A 24,443-nucleotide genomic window follows, 5' to 3' on the forward strand; every position below is an offset into this window, starting at 1 on the left:
CTGATCCCCTGCGTACGTATTGTGTCTTTTGACTGTCGGAGTTTGTCCTTCTGAGTCGGTGCTGTCCCTTGGCCGTTTCAAACTGATATCGATTCCTTTGGATTCGTCACCTATTGCAAAAACATCTTCTGATTGATCATACCATTCTGTTCTTACCTCATCCGAGCTATCAGATACAGTGAGAATGTTCTCAAGACTCTTCACGATGTCTTTCACAGCCACAGTATTTACGGTGAGCACAACTATAATAAATAAACAAAGAATCGGTCACCGTAAATACTATTTTATTCAAATCCAAATTTTTTGACGGCAATAACTCCGCTTCACTGGCTGGAATTGAACCAAATTTGATGAGCCTCGTATCGATTGATTGTGAGCATTGGAGTATTTGGTTGTATTATGGTGTTTATCATGGTAGCTTCGAAGGGCTCAAAGAAACTCGTGCAATAGATAGGCGCTATGACGGATTCACAAGGAGGTCGTCAGCCTCCAGGAACGTACGCAAATGCGGCTGGAGGATCACAGCCTGTGGACAGATCATGTGATATTGGAATTAAGCTGCCAAGGATGCCGGACAGGAAGGAATTGATAAGTTTCTTCAATACGGTGGGAATAGTCTTGGAAAATATAGAGGGAATAGTAAGATTCCCGAATGGCCAAATTGATCTCACCTTTCGAGATAGAATAATGGTAACTACAGTCGATAGAAACATGACGAAAATGAAGAGTGTAGGGACACCTCTCCCAGTCCATTGGTTATATGTAGCCGAAAATACGGCGGTTTACTTAAGCTATGTCCCCGTTAAAATGACTGATCAACGAATTGAACAATACCTTATGAATAAGAACTTACCGATCGAAAATATCCTTCACCAAAAAGATGACCTAGGAAAACGAAACGGAGTGAGGAGCATGCTGGTGGGGAAACACGGAGTGAGGAGCATGCTGGTGGGGAAACAACAACTCGACGAAACGCCGATCAAATCGTTCATCAACATAGACGGCTTCAGAATCACGGTCAGATACAGAGGTCAAATACATACATGCGCCGGAACCGGGACACTATATGCGCCTATGCCCCACAAGAACCAAGAAAACCATACGGCCTACAGGAAAAGAGAGGGAAAGACGAAATTATGACGAAACAATGCAAAATAGCATGGAAGGTATGGGAATATATGACAATCCAAAATACCGCAGATACGCTAGAGGGAGACACTGAGAAACAGGAAACACCCAATACCATAAATGGAGATACGCAGGGCGAAGCGCCGAGACCAGAGGAGCACTCACCACCACGAGAGGGATGCGATGAGAGCGAGACGCCCCCGATGACGATCTTGGACACGTCGGAAGACAGCAGCCAATCAGCGCGAAGGGAAGACGCGAGAGAGCAAACGAGAGTCGACTCTGTGTATAGAAACATATATTAAAAAGAAAGAGTAACAATAAAATCGTAAATAGTAATTAATAGCTATAATGTCTAAATGTAAAGAAAAACAGATGTATAAGGGGTAAAATATAATATAGAATTAACAAGGTAAAATATAGTCGTCCAAGTTCAATTCTTTTTCCAAGGTGTTATAAATTTCTTTTTTTTGGTAACTTTTTCTTTCCAAATCTTCATTTTACGATGTATTAGTTTGTTATTGGTCACCAATTGCTTTAATTTTCTCCTAGATTTCAAACCGATGCGGAAAGGAAAGGGGTAGGTGGGTTGGGTGATGCGCCAGATGTGTTTCCTATGGTCAAAGGTTTTGGAGAAAGGGTAAGTGATGAAGGTCGAATTCGTAGGGGTGGATTTCTTCTGGGTATTTATATTGGTGATTTTGTGTCCTAATCTAGTAAGTCGTTTTTTGAATCGGTGAATGGTGTTTTGGAGATAGTGGTGCAGGAGTTCCCTATTTTTTCCTAGAGCTTTGACTCGGAGCGGACTTGGTAAGTGGGTGTCGAGTCTTCTTTTCATCCTCCCCAGTGTTTTTTGACTAGATTTTCGTTTCCAACTTTGACGTTGTCGATATCTAGTGCGATTTTATGTTTGATTATGCCTTTTTTCATGATGGATATTAGTAGCCAGTCTGTGTTTTGTGTGTTTTCATTGTATATCATGGCTTCTTCATGGAGTTTGGTCTTTCGCGCAGTTTCTAGTTCTTTTATGATTTTTTTGTAAATTTGCAGTCCCAGGCTATATGGGCGCCATTGTCGTTGTTTGAGTCGCAGAACTTACAATTCAGGTCCAAGGGCCTGTTGTAGTCATCGTATCGCAGGTTTCTACTCCATTTTTTATTTCCGAATATATATCCGTCTAGTGCGGATCTGTAGTTTATTATCATTTCTTCGTTGGTTATGAGTTTTTCACCCTTTATTCTGGTTTGGAGGACTTTTTCCCAACTTACACTTTTTCCACTCCGTGTCTTGATGTCTGGTCTATTTTCTTTGGTACTTTTGACAGATATATATATGGTTTTGTGGGATGATTCCTTCCATTCCTCATCGTCCCAGTTTAGGTTAGGTTATTCGCAAGCGCTATGTTATCCTTCCAATTTTTTGGCATAGGATATAGGATGTGGTTCGATGTTATTGAATAGTCTCGGGTTTAGGGTTTTCATCACGGTCCCTGTCTGGTAAATGGCGTGTTGGTGCCAAATTTCCGATGGATGATCTATCTTCTTTAGTATTGCTACTGTTTCCAGTTGGCATGTTTTTACTCTGGATTCTACATCGGGTATACCAAAGCCCCCGTCTTTTTTTCCGCGATTAGGGTCTTTCTTGAAATCGCTTCCATTTTTTCTGGGTGCCAGAGAAAGTTGAAGTATGTTCTTTCGATCTCCTTTCGTCTTTCTCTGGGCATATGTATTACTTCAGCATCATAGACAAATTGGGTCGATGCGAGGGAGTTCAGGATGTTTTTCTTCCCTACCCATGTCAGTTTTCGCTGTCTATACGCAGCCAGGGTGCGTTTTATTTTTGATATTTTTTCATTCCAGGTGGTGCTGGATTGGTTGGCCCCGTAATATTGGCCCAGTATTTTTATCGTCTCTTTCTTCTATGGTTCAAATTGGGGGTGTTTCCGAATTTTCTGTTTATGTGAAGAATCTCTGTCTCTGTTTTTTCTTTGTTAAGTTTTTGTCCCGTGGCCCTTTCGAAGCGTTCGAATTCGCCGATGACATGTCCTAGGTGTTCTTCGTTTTTCAAATATACGGTTATGTCATCGGCGTATTGTTGGATCTTGATCTTGCTTTTCCCGAATCTAAAGGGTTCTATTTTTTGGTTGTTGAGTATTCTTCTGGCCAGGGGGTCACAGCTCATGGCATACAGTGCCATGCTGAGTGGACACCCCTGGCGGATTCCTCTTTCTATGTTTATATTATTTGTTATTGCTCCGTTTACAAGGATTTTGCTCTGGGCTGATTTGTAGATATTTCTGATGAGGCGTACAATGTGTTTGGGAAATCGATATTTCTCCATGATGTTATATAAATACTCGTGGTGGATCATATCGAACGCCTTCTCTTGATCGAGGTTGGCGATTATTAGTTCTTGATTTTTCGCTTGTGCTATTTCTATGACGGCCTGCGTATTTCGGAGTATGTCTGTTATGCTCCTGTTCGGTATTGCGCATTTTTGGGTTTCGCTGATCAAATTTGGTAGTATTGGCTTTAATCTGTTTGCTAGTATGGACGTTATCAGTTTATAATCAGTGTTTAGAAGTGTTATTGGTCGCCAATTCCTCAAGTTTTTTGGGTGTCCTTTTTTGTATACCATTATCGTGATTCCGGTTTTCCAGGTGTCGCATAGTCCTCCAAAAGTTAAGGTTAGTTAAGTAAAGGTGTTATTGACCAGTTCTTATTGGTCGTTTTTATTGTGGCCCAGAAGCATGTATAGAATTCCTTCGACAGGCCGTCGGAGCCAGCTGTTTTACCTCCTTCCATTTTGCTCAAGGCGTTTATTATTTCCGTTGTCTGGATCTGGGTGTTTAGATCCTTAGTTTCCTCTTCTGTGATATGAATACCTTCAATCGCGCTGAGGTAGTCTTTTTGTATGCGATGGTCTTCTTTGCTTGTTTTTGCCCATAATGCTTTGTAAAATGAATCGATTTCTTGTAGGGTCTCCGTGCTGTTTATAGTCTCCTTTCCGGAGGGAGTTTCTACAGTCGTGACTATTTTACTTTCTCTTTGTTTTAAATTCTGATAAAAGTATCTGGTCTGCTTTTCGCCTTCCTCAATATCTTTTATCTTGCTGAGCCGGCATTGGTGGATGATGATATCTTCCTCCATCCGCTTCAGTTTTTTGATTTTTTTCCGTTGCATCGGTGACGTTGTTAGTGTCTTGTTGGATGCGCGTTATTTCATCACGTAGTTTTTTTTCGCCATTCTTTTTCGGCGTGCAAAGTGTGTCAGGTGTTTTTTGACTCTTTTTTTGAAGAAATCCCACCATTCATAGATGGTATCGAAGTGTGGTCTTTCTTCAGTACATTCTTTGTGCAGATCTATGAATTGTTTTTGCAGTTGTTCGTCTGCATAGTGTCTGACGTCGTTTTTCCAGTACCCATTACCCCAGTGTTGGTATTGGGGTTCCCTCAGTTTTAATTGTTGCAGATAAACGTGATCCGCTAATGTGTTTATGCTGTAAGTGCATGATTGCACATGGTTGAGGTAATTCTCCGACATGCATATTCAATCAACTCTTCTCGAATTGAAAGTTTTTATTACTGAGTACAGTTTTTTATTTGGATTTCTCCATCTCCAGATATCCCTTATTTTGTAGGTCTATGTAAATATTTTCCAGACTTTCGCTGCTGGGGTCAGTTGGAAGGTTTGGTTCTTTTTTTAATCGAGATGGTTTGTCACTATGTTGAAATCACCACAGATTATGGTGCTGTCTGGATGGTTTCCGACGCGCTGCGTTAGTTAGTATTTTGAATACATCTGTTTTGAATACATCTGTTTGGTTTCTCCCCACATCAGCCGGTCCATATACATTGTGGTTTCTCCCCACATCAGCCGGTCCATATACATTGTATATGTGCTTTGACTCGTCATTCTCTTTGTTAGTTATTTTTATCATTTATATCCTGTCTTCTATTATGGTGGTGTTTTCTATGGTATGGTTGGTCTCTAATTCCTTTTTCACGAATATCGCGGTTCCTTGATAGTAATGTTTTTTGTTTCCTATTCTATCTATCCAGAATTGTCTGTTGTCGATATGGTTCGGGATGTATATCCAGTTATTCTGTTGGGCCCATTTGTGTATTCTTTTTTTTGTCTCCCCTATGTGTTTCTTGAATGCAGAGGATATTACATCTTTTATTGTTTTTCAAGAAGCATTTAAGCTTGTACAGGTGAGCATTAATTCCATTTATGTTCAGAGAGATAATATCAAGAGCCATTTTGATTGCAAGAGGGGGCAGGGTACTGTTTTGGCTTTCTATTTCTCTTCGCCCGGGTTTGGCTTCGCCAGCTTTGGTCTGTTTTTACTTGACGTTGGCAAAGTTGGGCTACGTGCGTCGATATTTCTTTTATTTGGTGAGCGTTGTGCTGCACTAAAGAATTCGCTTTCCGTAAATCGACTGACCTCGAACCTTTGTCGGAGTATCGACGTTTGGTTATTTCTATCTTTATTTAGTGTGTGTTTTGGCTTTTTACTGCCTTTGATTTCATCTTGCTGTGTTTGGGTTTCATCCTCGCTTGTGATGATTTGCAGTTCTTCAGCTTCGCTTTGGTGTTGTGAACCTGGAATGATCGTTGTATCAAGTTCACTTGGTGTTTGTGAATTTTGCTCTAGGTCAGTGGTTCCCAACGTGGGCGATATCGCCCCCCAGGGGGCGATTTGGCGGTCTAGGGGGCGAAAATAACGAAGGGGGCGATAGGGGGGGGCGAAAACGGACGAAGGGGGCGATAGGGGGCGAAAACAACGAAGGGGGTGATGGTAGGCTTACCATATTTCGGAAATGAAAAAAGAGGACACTTTTTCAGAAATTTCAGACATGCAAAACTGGAGAAGAATTCTCAAAAACCGGTAAATTTTTCCCACTTCATGATCGGTTGACTAAAAAAAAAAAAAGGTCTTCTTTTCGCTCAGAGCTGAAATACCCGCCGGAGCTTCACTTTTGCGGCATATCACTCGCAATTTCCTCTAAATCTGACCTAAATTTTCAAAAAAGAGGACAAAATCTCAAAAAAGAGGACAAAAGGGCGTCCTCCGAGGACACTTTCAAAAAAGTCAAAAAAGAGGACAAATCCTCTTAAAAGAGGACGTATGGTAAGCCAAGGTGATGGCGCGTTAAGACAGCTATATTGGAGTCGGGACCGTAACTACCGCACCCCAAACCCCCAATAGGGGACAAAAATTATTTCGTGAATTAACAAAAATTGTAGTGTAATTTTTTGGAAATTCATGCAACTTTTTCCAAAAATTTTCGCGCCGGGCGCGATTTTTTATTTTGATATATCATGACTTTGGGGTACCCGTTCCCAAACAAAAATACGCATGATTTATGGAAATGGGAGAATTCGGCGTCAGGCGCCACGACGCACCAAGACATATGAAGTTAGAGGTCATGTAACATGCGACTCCGAGAAGTGTGCCAGAACGATCAGCCAAGAAGACCTTGGCCGAAAAGGAATGCCCTTGTGCTGACCGAAAACTTCGATATGTATACCTATACATATATGTTTAATTGTCCATATATGTGCCTCAATGGCTGGCGTAGAATGTTCCTGTCTTGGCGAACTTAACCCTACAGGAAAAATGCCATCCCGCAAAGAAAATATTATTTGCGAGTTAAGAAATACAAATTTGAATTCATCCGCGTCTTTTAGTTTGGTAAGTTTCGACGATTTCCATATCTGCTGACATAGCAGATATGGAAGGTCACGAGATAGCATCATGTAACGAAGTCAATATAACAACGATTCCGCCTGTTTTCGTGGCAAAGCGAACAACGTGATTGGGGTCGGTTTATCACCCTATGGGAGCCCAAGACCAAAGTTTTTTGGGGCCCTGACGAAGTGTTGTTTCGTTCCTGCCAACGGGTATACGTGCGAAGATGTTTAATTATTATTTAGTGGTGTCCTACCTTTTCCAACGCACCACACTCAGATCTACCGGTAAATCTGCTTACGTGAGCAGAAAGAGGATGAAAATATTGATAGCAATATATATTCAATTCCCGACCATATTGACCGATTTAAACATGAATTATATAAATTTGTGGCACTTCGTGCGTTTAGGCGAAATACGGTGACTTACCAAACAGTAGGCCTACATGAAATAGGGTATAGCTGATATGTAGCGAAAAAAAACCACTGTCTGACAGGGGGTCTGAGGTGGTTTATCACCATATCGGGCCAAAGACCGACGTTTTAGGGGGGTGATGAAGTGCTGTTTTTCGGTTCCCAATATTTGGGGGGCGATGATCGGTGTGGAGCTTCAAAAGGGGGCGATGAGTCGAAAAAGGTTGGGAATCACTGCTCTAGGTTAAAGTAGTCTTCTACTATTTCTTCTTCTTCTCCTTCATTATCATCTTTTTCTTCATCTCCTTCTGTTTCCTCAATCTTTGTCTCCTCAGCCTCTGCATCCTTTGATACAGAGGTTGGGCTTTGTTATTCGTTGTTATTTTCAGGTTCATGTAGTTCTTCCATGTCTGTTGGTGTGATTTGTTCGTCGACCTTTAGTATTTTTATCTGATTTGTGGCCGTTTGTTGCTCTTTTTTGTTGGGACACTCAATGCGTCTATGCCCCGTTTGTTTACATAGGAGGCATACCGTTACATTAGGGCATTGGCTTGCCGTGTGTCCTATTTGCAGGCATCTAAAGCACGTTTCGTATCATTTCCCTCATTGTTCGGGGGGTAGACCTTACAGGGTGCTTGTCCCAAGTATATGAAGGGCGGAAGCCTTCCCGGTACGTAATCTTCTATTGTTACTTGTCTGTACCCGTTATGGAGGTTAGTACCTTTGTGATATGTACCCGTTATGAAGGTTAGTACCTTTGTGATGGATTAGTTCGACTTCTCGCACCGTGCCGCATTTGTACTGTGCGATTTTGTGTCTTACTTCTCGTTCTTCCACCTCCGTTGGCACGGCTCTGATGTTTATTTGTGCCGCAGGTGGCCTCGGCTTTGATACGTGCATCGTTCCATTTGTTATGTTTATTCCCGTGATTGTTTGATCCAGGAACTCTTGGCGTATCATTTCCATCTGTGCATGTTGGTGGAAGGATATATTGTCATTCTGCCTATTTGAAAGATGGAGGCGATGTGTTCCCTGTATTGTTTGAGTTTAGGGTGTGTGATAACGGCATCTATCACTTCTGTTGTCTCGCTGTTTGGTGGTGTCGTTATATCCAATGATCTTGGCCTGTTTTCGCGTCCTGTTAGTGCGCTTGCATACGCCATTTCGTTGTGCTTTCTTGTTTAGAACGCAAGGCGAGGCGTTTCCAAACGCTCCGAGAAGTCGATACTGCAGTATCGATGGGCGTTGTCTACGCGCTCAGTTCGCACTGCGTATCGAACGACACTCGTCTGACGGCTGACGTCAGGCGAGTCCACTCGAGTGCGAAGAAAGCAGTCTCTCGGCGTCTCAAGGAAGAGGTGCGAGAGCGAAGGTAGACTCACCAAGACTTGACTCGAGAGAGAGAGCCAAGACTCGGAGAGGGAGAGCTCGACAAGTCTTGACTAGAGAGAGAGAGAGAGTCAAGACTTCAAGAGAGTTGAGTCTAAAGGAGACTTGAAGGTCGACGACGGCAAAGAGAGTAGAAGTAGCCTAAGTGACTGCTGTCAACATTTGATAGTGGTTGCTTTGCATCAAAGGTGCACTGCTTCGTTGTTCGTAGCCGCGCAACAGTTGATGGTCCGCTCTTGCCTTGTTTTCCTGTTTGCTCTTCTATTCCTCGGACTTTGAGTTCCTCTTTGCTTTTGTTTCCGATCTCTAGGCCTAGGCATATCTTGTCGAGGATTTCTTCAGTTTCTGGCTCCTGTTCGTGTTTACGCCGAATTTTCAATCTTCTGGTACAAGATCTGAATATCCAAAGAGCATTAATCGCTTTACCGTCATGCTTACTCAGGTTTCGTCCGGTCCATGTGGCTTGCTTCACTGTTGTTACTATTTTGAGGTATGCCAGCAGCTCTTCGCGTCGGTCTGCACCTCTCGGGTCCATGTTTATTATCTCCTGCAGTCCCGGCAGCTTTCACATTTCGCCCTGTGATTTTGTTCCAGGTGTCTGTAAACAAAAGAGTGACAGGTCTCACCTTGGCGCATTTTACGAATAAATGCTCGTGCGTTTCTATTTGCAGTTTGCAGAGCGAGCAGTCCCTTGTTTTCGTCGCCCTTTTCGTTGGTGGGTAGTAGAATGCGGTTCGCGACGTCCCAGTTTAGTCTCGTTTGTTCTTGATTGAGGTAGTTGCTTGTCATGTTTTCTCAGCTGGGTCCCTGCATCTCCCTGACTTGCTGTATGTTGTTTCGAACGATCGCTGCCTTGTATCCATCTCCAGCCTTGTCCTTTATGTTCTGCTTGCTGACGTCAAGTTCTTGCATTGTTTTGGCCACCTCCTTCCAATGCTTCAGAGGCTGAAAAGTATGTGGTAATTGGTTATCTATATCTTTACTCGCATACCTTTTCAGCAGTATTGCTAGTTGGTGCTCGAGTCTTCGTTCCCACTCTGTTTCCGGCTTTTTCCGTTCCTTTTGCAGGTATTGGATTGCCGGTTTCACGTACGCCAAATTGGTCCTCGTCGGTATTTCTGCAACTTCCAATCCGCCCAGCTCCCTCTTTTGGATCAGCTTCCCGTACTCGATTCTTCCATCAAGCCCCATTACAAATGTTGCGAATGCATTTTTCAGCCTGTTCCTGATGTCTCCGGGCATTTTGTTTTTCGCCGCTATGTACGTGAACAACGGGAGAATGTTAGTTTTTATGATGCATACCTTTTCATGCCTTTTGAATTGCAATGCGCTTAGCTCTTCGAGTTTTTCCTTGGTCTTGTTCATTGCCTCTTTCCAGGGCTGCATTTCGTTCTTTTCTTCGTGAGCTATTGTATGTCCAAGTACCGTAATTTCGCTCACCCATTTCACCGTTGTGTCTGCTATTCGCCTTCTTCTTCTTTCGAACAATATGGCCTTCGTTTTTTTTCAGGATTCATATGTAGCCCGCTCGATGTTGCAAAGTCCTTGAAGATTTCGATCGCCTCCTTGCTTTGGTCTTCCCTTACTAGGGTGAGGGTGATGTCATCTGCGTAGGACGGTGCCGCAATTCTTTGCGTCGTGCCCCCGAGCTTAAAACCTGCTAGTGATCCATTTAATTTATGCAGTAGTGATTCGGTTACAATTGTGAAAATATACATTGACATAGAGGTAAACCGAGTTACCTCTATTTCTTTTCCAATTGCGCTGCCGATCGAGATTTTCGCTTTCCCGCCTCGGTATATTGCCTCAATGTATTGCGTGAATGTGTTCCCCAGTCCAGATTCCTTTAGCGCTCTGTATAGGAAGTCATGCTCGATAGAGTCGTATGCCTTCCTAAAGTCGATCGAGATCATTGCTCCCTTGTCGCTTTTTCTCATTTCGGCGGCAATTTCCCTTAAAATAAGGTTAAAAGAGTTTCAATATTATTGGGTGGATTTACATACTGATGCGGGTGCGTGATGTCCGCCAGGACTTTCTTCAGCCGGCTCGTTAGTATTTTGTTCAGTATTTTGTAGTCCACATTCAAGAGAGTGATGGGACGGTAGTTCTTGATGTCTCCCCGGTTGCCCTTCTTGTAGATTGTCTTTATTATTCCCTTTGTGAAGTCACTTGTTGCTGTTTGAGCTCGTTAAAGACCTGTGTTAGTTCTTCCGCTATGGTGTCAATTGCTTGCTGGTAGAACTCCGCACTTATGCCATCTTCGCCCGTTTTTTTTTTCGATTTTGCTGCATTATTGCCAGTCTGACTTCCTCTTCTCTGGTGGGCGCGTCTATCCCCTCCTTCTGTTCTTGCGTGAGGCGTCTTGTTTGATATCTGAAAAGTGCGTCGGCATGTTTAGAATCAAAATTTTCCTTACTGTATAATTTTTTGTAGAACTCTTCTACTGTGCTTCTTATTTTGACCGGGTCTGTTGTTGTTTTCCCGTCTTTGTCGCTGATTTGCGTGATGCTTGCCGTTTCTTTTCTTTTTTTGATGTTTGCGCACAATACGTAGGGTCTTTTGCTCAAAGTCTCCTCCGCTAGGGCCTTGGCCTCCATCCAACTGGAGCTTTTGGATATCGCATTCCTTCCTCTTCCATATTCTCCGTTTGATTCTCCTGTATTCAGGTAAGGCGTTGTTATTGCGTATTACGTTTGCTCTCACCGTTTCTAATTATTTTTCATCTTTTTCTATCAGCCCTTTTTGCTGTTTGATCTTCCTTGCCGCGTGTTGGATGTTGAGCTGTTTGATTCTCCTTTTCACGGCCTCCCACCATTCGGCTCTCGTTGGGTACACTGTAAATCTAAAAGGTGGAAAAAATGGTAGAAAAATGGATGAAGGTACATTCCTTCCCTTTATCCACCGTATCTCCACCACATATGGAGGAATTTAGAGGGTGGAAAGAGGGGGGAATGAATAGTCTACCATATTTGGTGGAAAACAATTATTGACATGGTGGAAATCAGAAATGACTGTTTGCAAACTGTCGTATTGCCCAATTAAAACATAACAGTTGATACTGGCTTATAGTTAATAACGTCATCAGACATGAATTTGGAGTCGAGTGTTGTTTTTTACTCAATGTGAAGTCATAGTCGCATGCATTTTGGAATATTGATAAAATATTGAACAGTTTTTTTCCAAGTGGTTAAGCCAGTAGAGGGATTATTAAATTTGAAAATGTCTGAATACCATTAATGGATTGTGATAATTACTTCAAGATCCTGCACGACCGTAGCATATCCAAAACCTTTAAGGTATTTATTATTATCGCCAATATTCTCACCAATGAACCGTGACCGGCAGCATCCGGGACTCTGGCGATTTGCTATTTCGAATATACGGGGATGCGCGCTCTGCGTCGTCAGTCAGTCACTCTGTCAGTCGACAGAAAAATATATCTATATTCATTGATTTTGAGTTAATCACAATTATGATTATCGTTGATTTTAGTTCATAAGTGATGTCATCTGCTTAATCGATTTCGTATGAAGTACCGGTATCGCTCGTGACTGAAAATTCAATGAACTTGCCATTGCCATAAGCAGTTAGCAGTACCTGAGAGACGAGATGATATCTTGTTTGGTGGGAAGGTAATTCAAGTAAGCCAACGGGTGATTATAATGCAAGAAATTAGCTAGGATGATTACATTCTCATATTCATGCATACCATAGATAGAGCTATTGGGTACGGTATTCAAACTGGCTCTAGTTTTACCATCAGTAGCTGCATATTTTGAATTTGGATTTTCATTATAACTGCTGCAAGGATAGATCTTGTTTGAATGAAAGGAACTCTTCTGATATCTAATTGTAACTTGTGATTTCAGTCCTAAATAATTATGAGACTTAGTTACATTCAATACCGACAAGAAGATCATTACTGCGTGCACAATAGAAGATATACCATCATCTGCTGCACTAAAATTTGATTTGGCGCCGGAATTCTTGAATATTGAGTGTTATGATAAGGAGTTTACTGATTTCTGTCTGATGCTGATGTAAAAGGCGATGATCGGATTAGAGTTCCTGTTACCGGTAAGTTTAGGCTTGGCTTCAATTATCAATTTCTTCACCTCTATACGTAATTTTCCTAGAAAATGTACCAAGCGTTTGCGACAGCAGCATCACTAGCGACTCCCTAACTGTGGATTCATCTGAACGTAATGTAATGGATGATTCAGTTGAATCAATACTGGTTTTATCTGAATCTATTATGACGGATGATCCAGTTGAATCATCACTTTCACGTTCATAACAACTATGGCCTGTGGTCTACGACATCCCAGCTTTTCGTCAATACTTGGTGCATGGGAGCGCTGGCAATATTGTAATTGCATAAAGACTGAGAAAAGAGATCAAGACAATTATCTTTCAAGATCCTTTGCGATATACTTTGTAAGTATAATTCCATTCAATTCATCCATCCTATTTTGTTTTGAAACTCGTGCATGCATTTCGTTAGTTTGGATAGATATCAGGTAACTATATGCGGATCTATCTAACAGGTACCCCACTGCGCATCAGTATCGAGAAGTATGCTTGGCATTATTAAAAAACTCCAGTTTTGAAAGACAATAATGAAGAAAATTCCAGCTAGGTAAGCTGCATGTAACTTCAGTCGTGGGCAATGGTCATAGTCATAATACGCTATGTGGACGCCAGATATCCATAGTATACTGTCCTTGCCCGTTACCGGTGAATTCCGGACTAATACCGTAATTTTCCGAATATAGTGCGCCCCCATGTATGATACACACCCTTAAAATGACATGTATAGCTCAATCCACATTTTATCAATTCTGCTTGTGTAGTTGGCTCGCATCCAGAATACAGTAATTTTCCTCAGTCTTAACAGTTTCTGGCCCTATTTTGCCAAGTATCAGGACTCGTACTCGAAATAACTATTCTTCGTAGATGCAATGAAAAATTGATTCGAGTCGAGTCATTTAACATATTTGAAAAAAAAGACTAGATTCAAGTCGAGTCACCCAAAAATCGCTTATCAAGTCAATGCAATAGAACCACCTCAAACCACCCATTGTTATGTTCATTGTGTCGTGGCGCTGCCATTGTTGAAAAAATGCCGATTTTTAGACTTTGTGGACTGTTTAGAGGTTTTTCCTTGCTTTTAGTAATAGTACTCTCTGCAGAGTTGAGTCCAACAATATTTGCAATTTCTTCAGGGCTCGTGGCATATTGCCTTGAGGCAGAAGTTCAAGGACTATCGAAGACATTTGGAAGCTGAATTGGTGAATCAGATGAAGCAGAAGCATGGTACAAAACGAAAGAATGTGATTGAGGAAGAAGGAGCCAGCAGCTCTAGATGCAAAAGAGCCAGGGTTGTAAGTCCAGTTAATTTATATCTTGGTTTTAAGATGAGCTAGTTGAACTCTAATTTTTCAGGATGTACAATAGTCTATAGCAGGGGTCGCCAACTCAAAACGGGTCGCGGGCCACTTTTCAAATTTCGTAGCGGCCGCGGGCCGCATGAATCCAAAATCGATATAAAGTAGGCAACCACGACTTAAAACTCTACGTCAGTACAACCCTGTGCTACCTAACATAGGCGATGGACATAGTGACCACAAAAGAAGTAATATTTTAATGAAGGAATAAAAATACAACAAAACATCACTGGCATCAATTTCATTTTATTTTGAACTCTGAGCTGTGCACGATACCTGGGAACGCTGATCTTGTGGGGAAACCCTAAGCCAGTGGTTCTCAAACCTTTATGACACTGAAATATTTCGCCCGCCCTTATCGTCATATCACAAAATGTACCCATACTGTTAGCAATCGGATAGTTTAACGGCGTGGATGGTTATGAATGTTGATGAGAGAATTCTATAATATGAATTCGGGACTATACACAGAGCAATAACTATAGCTATGAAATCGAGGTAAATCGCGCAGTGCGCAAAAAAAAATTCAGTTGACCGCAGCTCCGCGCCCCTTCAAATGCTTTAAAGCCCCCACTAGAGGACGCGCCCCCACTTTCAGAACCATTGCCCTAACCTGTTTTCTATGCGCCTCGGTCTTGTCAGTGTTTTCGGCCATTACACGCCAATTTCAGCATTTTAAAATGTTTTCTTAGCTTTCTTCCGAAATCTCAAATCAAGTCGCGGGCCGCGGTGACAACTGGTCTATAGTATAAATTGTCATTGCCACGGGTGTATCATATCTTATGTATATTAAGATGTTGAAAGAGGCTGAAACCTTGATGGGAAGTGCACAACACAGAGCCGGTACAATATAGCTCAGGCCAAAATGAAGTGGCCTAAAGTTCCCGAGACTATACAAGGATTACTAGGTGAGAGTATTATTTCATGAAATTGTGTGGCATTGCAAATTTTCCGCTAACAACTTTTTTCGAATAAATTCAAGTGCAGTGGCTCTCTAACTTCTGCCGTTGAGATGCAATTGTAGAAACTTGTTTGACTTGCGCCGCACCAATAATCGTGGCTTTCACAATAACATAGTCTCGTACCAGGCAGTTACCGTCGGATTCATTTCCGAAAATTACACGCGTTCAAAATAAATATTGGAATGCTAGAAGTGATCATCGATAGTTCTAATAACCTGTGTCTGCTTTATAGGTGATGGAGTGTTGGATTGGCGTGCTGGTATACCAACCATTTTTGGAGAAGGATGCGACAATTTTCTTCATATTGGAGAGGTAAGCTGTTCGTAGATAGATGGTGTATAATATACATTGGTAAAACTAAACAGTTGGTTAGTCGATGGTCAGCTAGCTAACGTTTTTTCGATTGGTTGTAGTTCTAATTGCTGATTTTAAAAATTCAGTGGTTGTAGTTCTAGTTGCGGATTTTGAAAATTCAGTAGTTGTGGTTAGTTGCTGATATTGAAAATTTGGTAGTTGTAGCCCAAGTTAGTGATTTTGAAAATTCAGTAGTTGTAGTTCTAGTTACTGATTTTGAAAATTCAGTAGTTTGTACAAGTCTGGTTTCTACCTCGCCTCGTCGGTGTCTTACAAGAATCCTAGAAGTGAGCCGTGCTACAAGTCAGCAAATACGGATTAAAAAATAAGAACACCGGCCTGTTGTAAATGACCATAATGGTTAACCAGTGTTTCAAAATCAAGTCAATCCATATTTCTTATATGCCGTTACAACTTCTAGCGATAGAAAGTGGCAAGCTTCAGTAGACCTGGGACAGGCGTCGCGCATAGCTTAAGTAATGGATTGGGGCTCATGAGATTGAAATATACTTCATTGCAGCAGACAGACTGGTAACAAGATATTTTTAAAAGCATAAATCAAATGAGCAACATTTTGTGACACAAATTCATGTTTATAACTTGAGCAGTGGTAATATAAATTGTCCTATGTGCTAAGCCTATCTCGATATCATAATGATCTGAAGTCCGAAGATTTCATAGTAATATAATATATCTTTCAGGTTTCTATCTCTCCATATCCAACGATGGTCTACAATTCGCAATGGAGCCTGTACTTGGATGGAATCGTCTTCTCAAAAAACATTGAAAGTTTTGATGAAACACTTGCTCTTCTGATCGCAGCTCATTGGATATTGAACAGTTTCAGAAGAATATCAAGCACACTCTCACGTGCCTTTCGTCATACCTGCTAAAGCTGCCTGGCGTAGAGCTGACAAATCTTGTTGTGAGGGCTACTAATATGTTGCCATAAACAATGGAACTGTCATCATAGGTATGTAGGGTTACCATACGGAGGCTCAAGCGGGTCATTCGAAGTCGATTGTCAGTGCCGACTTTTTATTTTAGTCAACACGACTAAATTTAAGAAAAAATATGGTAATTTTGGACTCGTCGCTTTCATTTAACACCAAAAGTTTTCCAGCAAAAAATAGCAAAATCGGCTGTGAGTCTTGATCAACTAACTTTCCTGAATTGGTAAAATTGTCCTCCTTTTTCGATTCTGTAATATGGTAACCCTATAGTAATGACTGTTTGAATACGCATAATAAAATGCATGAAATGCCATGCTTGTATGTTTTAATTGGATTTGTATTCTGCAGTATTGCATAAAGCAAAGATGTGTGGCAGCTGACAGATAGGTTGGGGTGGAAGGTATGTCCCCCATATAGGGTAGAGGGTATTCCTCCATATAGGGTGGAAGGTAATCCTCATATAGGGAGGAGGGTATTGCCCCATATAGGGTGGAAAGTATTTCCACCATGATGGGGGGTGGAGTTGCATTCCACCAGAAATGGTCAAAATGGTGAACCACTTCTAATGGAGGAAATCTCCACCTTTTAGATTTACCGTCTAGACGGTGTTGTATAGCGTTTTCCATCTCTCCGCCAGGTATTTCTGAAAGGACTCACTCTGATATATTGCGGTGTTGTTCTTCCACGCTGCGGGCTTTTTGTTCTGATCAGTTTCGAGCTGTATTGTGGCCATCGTCGCGTCGTGGTCTGAGAACGGACAAGATATGTGTTTACATTTTATCGGTGTAATATCTGGTGATGCGTAAATTCTATCCAGTCTGGTTTTGCCAGCATAATGGAAAAAGGTGAATTCTTTCCTGTTTCCGTTTACTTTCCTGTATGCGTCCTCTACCCCAATTGCTTTCATCACTGTCGCGTGTCGTTTGGCGTCAGCTTTCCAATGGGGCAGGTCTGCTGGATGGTGGTCTAGCGTACTTGAGTCGACTCCGTTGAAGTCTCCCGCTATTATTTGCGCCTTCGTTCCCCTGGTTCTCGTGGCCAGTTGTCTCAGCTGCGCGTGGCGTTTCGTCCTATCGTTATGACCATAGAAGTTGGTTATTTCTATTTTTGTTTTACATACTTAAATTCTGAGCTGGCTCAGTCTTCCTTGCATGTCCTTCGTTGTGCTGATCACCCTGAGTTGGTTTTTGTTTCGATTGCCCAGGAGTATTGCTGTTCCCGCTGAGTATGCGCTGTTGGAGTTCCAAAATGATTCTCCATTCCACTCTTTCGACCAAGCATCCTCTATCTCCAGCGTGGAGTGGGTTTCTTGCAAACAGATTATATTCACCCCTGTTTTCTTTATAAAATCATATATTACTTTTCTCTTATTCCTATCCCTCATCCCATTTACATTAATCGTTAGTATTCCTAATTGTTTCTTGAAGATTGCTTATTCTGGTATTTCCGCACCTTTCCGGTGCCCGCAGAAGATGCATACCTGGCCTTTTCGCCTCTTTTCTACCTGGATTGTTGCATTACAGCATTCCGTTAGCGTGCATCTTCTTTTGCAGGTTGCGCAGCCGAATTCTGTTCCCCGCCTGTATTGTGCCGCTGTTATTATCGTCACGGCAGAGCAGCAGTCGCTACTTAGCCTAAGAAGAAGTTCTAACCTAGTTACGGCACAAGTACAACACGTTGATTCTAATCTTTACGGTAAATCTAGACTACAATAGCCGCAGCGGCTCAGTCGACGGGTTACATTTTGGTGATTAATGGCCTACCCACTTTGGGTTGCGCATAGCGTTGGGCATAGGTTTTCTTGCTTGTTTCAGCCTCGCTTTAGTTCATCACATTTTGGCTTCTATTTTTTTTGATCTCCTCCAGGATGGTATCAAGGGTTTTGTCGATCTCTTCATTCCCTTCGAGTTTTTGTCTCATCCTTAGCCGTTGTTTGATTGATTTGGAGATTCAGTGCCACCCGTATTTCGTTCTCCCCGTTTTTGTGTTGCTTCTGGCCTTCCAAACTGATTGTTTGTAAATGGTAATTAATTTGATCAGTGCTGCATTCAAGTTTGGGGTCAAGGTCCCGGCTGGGTCCATGTTTATCATCGTTCCGAAGTTTGCCTTATGGTATTCTTCCAGGCTTTCGCTAAATTCTCCAGTGCTTTTTGCGTTTCATCACATTTGAGGAAGAGATGCACTTCGTGCTCTAAGTCCTTTCCACAGAGTTCGCATTCTATTTGAGTTTGAAGGCCTCGTGTATGAAGTCTCATGTTCGGTTTGAGAAGTTCGTGTGTTATCAACCAGTTGAAGTCCCTTTGTTCTTTCATCGGGATTGTGTGGTTGACGTTTTGCCAGTTTGGCCCCCTCCTTTCCTCAATTTCTCTAGTGTGGTTTTTCGCTATCGAAGCGTTGTAAAGAATTTTGTTCCCTTTCGTTTTGATGTGGGTTCTTTCAACGCCTATTTCATTCATGACCTTGTTTATCTCCTTCCAATGGGCCTGGGGTTGTAACGTGTGGGGTTTGACGTTTGATATTCTCTGGGTTACATATCGTTTGAGTGTTAAGGCTAACTGGTGGTCAAGTCTTCCATCCCAGTCTCCCTTATTTTCCTTTTGGAGTCCCTTCAAGTATTGGATTGCGGGTTTGGCATAAATGATATCCGTGATAGTCGGGATGTCGACTACCCCTCTTCCCCCCCTTTCCTCTGCTGGGACTATTTTTTTATAATCCGTTTTTCCCCTCTCAAACAGGAGCAGGTTTACACTCTCTCTCAACTCTCGTTTTATTCGTGGTGGCATCCTTGTTGTGGCTGCTGGGTAGGTGAACAGAGGCAAGATATTTGTTCTTACTAGTGCGATGCGACTGTTCCTTTCCAGTTTGAGGTTATTGATCTCCACTGCAAGGTCATTGGCAGCCTCCAGGGCTTCTTTCCACTGGCTGTTGGTTTGTACTAGTTGCTTACTAAGAGGGTGCCCCAGTGTTTTTACCTGCTCTACCCATTTGATCTCATTCTGGACTGGTGGGGGTGTGCATTCATTGAAGTCGATTCCCCTGCTTTTGTCCTTGTTGATTTTTAAGCCACTCGCTTCCCCAAAGGCTTTTAGTATTTTTAGAGCCTCGCCGGACTCGCGTTGGGCGTCTAGTGTGATGGTGACATCGTCAGCATATGCTGGAGTAGTAATCGGTGTTCTCATGCCCGAGATCTTGCAGCCCTTCAGTTTTATATTAAGCTTCTGCAGAAGTGCCTCAGTAGAAATGGTGAAGAGATACATTGATATGGGATATCCCTGCTTAATGCGAATTTGTCGCCGATTCATGCTGTTTTTATTGCCCCGTGTAAGTATTCATGGCTCACCGAGTCGTAGGCCTTTTCAAAGTCTACTAAGATTATTGCACGCCTCTGCTTTCCTCTCATCTCGGCTGTGATTTCTCTGAGCAGCAAGTTGATTTGGCCGATGGTTTTTGGCGGGTTGACGTGCTGGTGCTCGTGTGTTATGGTGGGCAATGCCTATGCTTCAGCCGATTTGTGAGTATTTTACTGAGGATTTTGTAATCCGTGTTTAGTAGACAGATCGGTCTGTAATTTTCTAACTCCTTAGAGTCCCCTTTTTTGTGTATTATTTTCAGCACTGCCGTGCCGAGGTTTGCTGTTGTGCTCTGGGCTTCGTAAATTTCGTTGTAGACTTCCGTTAGCTCCCTCTTCATTAGGTCAAGGTTAACCATATATAGCTCGGAACTTAGCCCGTCCTCGCCTGGGTTTTTTTTTTTTCTGATGTAACACAGCCACTCTGAGCTCGTCTGTTTTGATCTCCCGCTCTATAAGGTCGTGCTGTGCGGTCGAAAGTGCGTTCTGGTGGTGTTCGAAGAAGTTCTCTGCCATGTCTGTGCCCCCGTCGGGCTTATTTAATTGGTCTATTGTGGCGACTTTCCTTCTGTTTTGGATTTTCTTGCAAAGAAGACATGGGTTGTTGTCTATCGCCGTTTCTTCTTCTGCTTTCGCCTCCCTTCTTAGTTTCTCTAAGCTTTCCCTTTTATGCTTCCGAAGGGTTCTTTTAGCCCTTTGGTATTGCAATGTGGAGGTGTTGTTTTTAATCGTGTTCTCCCTCTCCTTCTGTAATATTTTTTCTTGTTTGTTTATTTCCTCCCTTTTTTCTTTCATGGATTTTTTCATGTATTTAGCCACAAGTTTCTGTAGCCTTCTTTTGACCGCTTCCCACCATTCACTCTGGTGGTATAAATGATGGGGTATAGCGTTTTCCAACTCTGCCATTTTTTGTCAAGTTCCTCTGAGAAGTCCTCTCGGTGGTATATCTGTGTGTTGTTTTTCCAGATTGTATCTTTTTTCGTGCCCCTTTTCCGTAGTTGTATTTCTGCGACCACGGCGTCATGGTCTGAGAAGATGCAGGTAGTGTGCCTGCAGATTTTTGTTGTGAGTTCATTTGTTATGTAGATTCTATCTAATCTTGACTTCCCTTTAGTCGTACGTGAAGTCTTTTTTGTTGCCGTTTTTTCTCTGTAAGTGTCTTTAACTCGCATTGTGTTGAAGATGGATCTAATGTATGCTGCCTGTTGCCTCTGGTTGGCTTTGATTGGTTGATTGGTTGTCTGTCGAGTTCATGGTCTTCAACTGTGTTAAAATCGCCCCCTATAATTTGGGGCACTGTTCTGGATGTTTTCACGGCGAGTCACCTTAGCTGTTTGTTTCTTGTGGTTTTGTGCATGCTGCCATAGAAGTTGGTGATTTCTAAGCAGCTTTGGCCAAATTGCAAGCCAATCTTTATAAAGGTTCCCTCACTATCCATCACGTGTTTTATTTTTCTCGCAGACGTTCGCCTATGTATTACAAGAATCGTGGTACCCGCTGTTCTAACATCGCCCGAGTTCCATACTGATTGTCCCCCCCCCCCCATTCCCCTTTCCAGAGGTTTCCTGTTCTGAGATCCGAGTGGGTCTCTTGGAGCAGGGCTATATCTGCCCCTGTACTTCTGACAAACGCGTAAATTGACTTTCTTTTGATTTCATCATTCATCCCCCTAACATTAATTGTCACTATTTTGATTGTTCCGCTACCCGCAGCGGCTCAGTCGACGGGTCTTTGAATCTGAAAAAGCCGTTAGATACCAACCTTATAACATTTTTTTTCTCAGCTCAGGTCGTGCCATGTTTAGCCATTCTCAACAGGTTTGAGCGGCTTTTCGGTATCGTTCGTATTTCGCTTTTCCGTTTCTCAGGCCAGGGGGCCTTCATGGCAGTTTCATCATTGCTTGTTTAGTTTATTTATTTCGGTATACATAACAAGGCATAAATGCATAGACATTGATATTGTGTTATGTAGTTATAGCGGGCGTTGGTTGGTCTTTTCTTTTTTTTTGTCGTTTTCCTTTAGGATAACTTTTCTCAAGGCTTTCAGGCTTTCTGGAAGTAGCTCATATGTATCTATTCTTTTTAGAGCTGTCTTTTTTATCGTCTCAAACGTTGTTTTGACGTATTCCTCGGGATCTTCCTGGTATTTATTTTCTACTTCGAGGTGTCTTCTGTTTCTGATCACTTTATTTTTGAATATCGCTATCATGAGTGTTGTTGCTGTGTCCATTCTTCCTCTGTTTCTGCCGAGGATGCTGTCCTCGTCAAGGTTGATGTTTGTTCTTGTTGCGTCTGATTTTATGCTTTGCATCCTCCTGATTATCATTTGGGATGCTTTACAGTGATATATCAGATGGGACAGTGTTTCATTCCTGGCCTTGCATTGCCTACAGTTCGTCAGGGCTTGTTTGCCTGTTTTGAGTTGGAGGAGGCTTCCCTTTCTCCTATTTGCTCCGAGAAGGTAGGCATTGTGAGCTATTCTGTACGATGTTATTCGTTCTTCGTTAGTGATGATCTTGTCTAAGTGGATTCCTCTGAGGTGAATTTTGTTCGATGGAATGGCATCATTTGGTGGTTCGCATTTGTTTTCGTGGGCTTCTTTGACTGCTTTGTATATGCTTTTCAAAGTTGCCTCTTGCCATTCGCTTTTTTCCCACTTAATTGCCATTCGCTTTTTTCCCACTTAATTCCCTCTGAGTTTTGGATGTTTTTCTTCCACTTTGCCGACAGTTCTATTTTATGTGGCATGTTATTTGAGAACAGAGTCGGGTTCCATCTCTTTATAGTGGGTCCCAGCTCGAAGAGGGCGTATTGATGCCAGAATTCGGTTGCCTGCTCTATTCTCGTCAATTTGGAGATCATTTCAAGTAGGCATGCTTTTATCCTTGATGGTATATGCAAGATGTCTAGACCTCCGTTCTTTATGTCTCTTATGAGTTTGTGTCTCGAGATCTCCTCTATCTTTTCAGGGTGCCAAAGGAAGTTGAATGTTATTCTTGTCATTTTTGCAGTGACTTCTGGAGTTGGTGGTGTTACTCTTGCGTGATATGTAATTCTCGGCGAAATCATTGAGTTTATAATCAATTTCTTTCCATACCATGTGAGGTTCCGTTGGTTGTTGAATCGGATTGCTTTCTCTATTTTGGAGATGGCTGAGTTCCACGTTAGTGTATTATGTTCCTTTCCAAAGTACTGGCCGAGTATCTTGACCGTGTTCTTTATGTTTTCTTTGTATTTTTCACTTCTGATTGGGTCTTTTGGGTTGTTTAAGTTCAGTGTTTCGGTTTTCTTTTTGTTCATCTTTTGTCCTGTTGCCCTGTTCTAAGTATTTCATTTGTCCTGTTGCCCTGTTCTAAGTATTTCATTTCTTCAAGTGCATGTTCCGTAGATTCCAGGTCTGTTGTGATAATCGTCCAGTCGTCGGCATATTGCTGCAGTTTCAGTTCCTTATAACAACCTACGAGTCGCCAAGGAATATTTTCAATTTCTGATTATGTCATTTTGGCTATATATATTGACATTTCTGGTCTTTATGGTGACTGGCTGGTGTGGGATTTCTCGTTACTCCTGTGTCTTCGTTTGGCTGGGTGTGGGGGGGGGAGTGGCTCTTAGGCGGTTGGGTTGGTTGTTTGGGGTAGGGTAGGGGAATTTGTTTATTCGTCAAAGGTGCATCAAAAAAGTGTAATACATATAAATCGGCGTGCGAAAGTGAAAAGGATACAGAAAATTTTAATTACAGCATATACGGCATGAATAAATATGAAAATTTGTGCGATTATTGAAATGGTACTTCTTACCATGTATGGCATATAGGCTGTACATCGCGTATATATAGGTTTGCAATTACTGGTTTCACATACATTGATTTGATACGTGGGTGATTTCCGAAGGCGTCGCGAGTAATGAATCATAATTTGCCAAATGCATATTAATCTATCGCGCGCGCTCGCGGGTCATCGATCGGTCGTTCGCGTTTCTTCTGTGTCTTTCCCTCTTCCGTCGGCATTCATGATGTCATGTAGGGTATGGTATTGCGCAGAGTTCATACTTACGCGAATATAAATCAGGGGGGCTTATGCTTAATGCATATGCATATTGCCTATCGCGCGCGCCGCGTCCGTTACGAGAGTTCGCGTTTTTCTTCATCGTTTATCCGGTGTCCCAAGTTCGTCGTCTCGTGGGCTGTAGCTTGCTTCGTATTCGATTGATGTTATCGTTGACGTCTTCGGCATGTTCGTTATGAATATCTAGCGTTCGTTTCCATTCCCACATAAGTATCTTCATTTGCATGAAGGTGGGGAGTATGGTCGATCTGTGCGGCCCATCGTATTGATTTTTCATAATTTGTCCAGGTGTCGCGTTGATGTCGGTTCGAAATTCGTCTTCGAGGTCAGACCTGATGATATAAAACAGTTTTTTGTATACTGGACATTTTTTGAAAATATGCTGCATATTGTCGATTTGGTTTTTGCAGAATTAGCAATCATTTTTTAGTTTTTGAGCGTTGCGGGTTGTCCAGCCGGCGTCGATCTTTCTCGCCCCTGAAAAATAGGCTTCCGTGTTGATTCGATATGATATGACTCTCTGTTTGTTATTAATATGATGTTTTATATCATTTTCATACAACCATATCGTTTTCCACTCTGGTATTTCCTGGTCGCCATAATTCGTTTTCTTCTTGAGGAGTTGTTGGTATATCTCCCGTTGACTCAGTTCTTGTGGGGGGGGGGTCTCGTAAAGGTGTTGCAGGGATTC

At 42.2% G+C, this 24,443-nt stretch overlaps 3 protein-coding genes across 10 annotated transcripts in view; 2 read left to right on the top strand and 1 right to left on the bottom strand.

The window, feature by feature from the left end:
- Positions 1-379: 379 nt before the first annotated feature.
- The window catches only part of LOC145440577 (EF-hand calcium-binding domain-containing protein 6-like), a 107,710-nt gene continuing 83,646 nt past the window's right edge, over positions 380-24,443 (top strand). For both annotated transcript variants that reach the window (XM_080318221.1, XM_080318222.1), the window contains exon 1: positions 380-402. The gene's annotated coding sequence lies outside the window, so the exon portion shown is untranslated. The remainder of the gene's footprint in view (positions 403-24,443) is intronic.
- Positions 11,460-16,653, top strand: LOC145440602 (uncharacterized). Of its 7 annotated transcripts, XM_080318258.1 has the most exons (7): positions 11,460-12,701; positions 12,761-12,831; positions 12,896-13,061; positions 13,850-14,008; positions 14,866-14,979; positions 15,266-15,345; positions 16,089-16,653. In XM_080318258.1, the coding sequence occupies exons 3-5, from the start codon at positions 12,927-12,929 to the stop codon at positions 14,923-14,925; spliced, it is 354 nt and encodes a 117-aa protein (XP_080174384.1). In that variant the 5' UTR covers positions 11,460-12,701; positions 12,761-12,831; positions 12,896-12,926; the 3' UTR covers positions 14,926-14,979; positions 15,266-15,345; positions 16,089-16,653. The 7 variants fall into 6 exon arrangements, with proteins under 7 accessions (XP_080174384.1, XP_080174386.1, XP_080174382.1 ...); XM_080318260.1 differs by adding an exon at positions 13,172-13,263 and having other exon boundaries at positions 11,460-13,061; XM_080318256.1 differs by having other exon boundaries at positions 11,460-12,831.
- Positions 19,018-24,443, bottom strand: part of LOC145440590 (uncharacterized) — a 126,375-nt gene continuing 120,949 nt past the window's right edge. The window contains exon 2 of the mRNA XM_080318243.1: positions 19,018-19,027. The gene's annotated coding sequence lies outside the window, so the exon portion shown is untranslated. The remainder of the gene's footprint in view (positions 19,028-24,443) is intronic.

This window comes from Botryllus schlosseri, chromosome 6 (genome assembly GCF_051294905.1).
Source record: "Botryllus schlosseri isolate E-star chromosome 6, Bs_hap1, whole genome shotgun sequence".
NCBI classification, from domain to species: domain Eukaryota; kingdom Metazoa; phylum Chordata; class Ascidiacea; order Stolidobranchia; family Styelidae; genus Botryllus; species Botryllus schlosseri.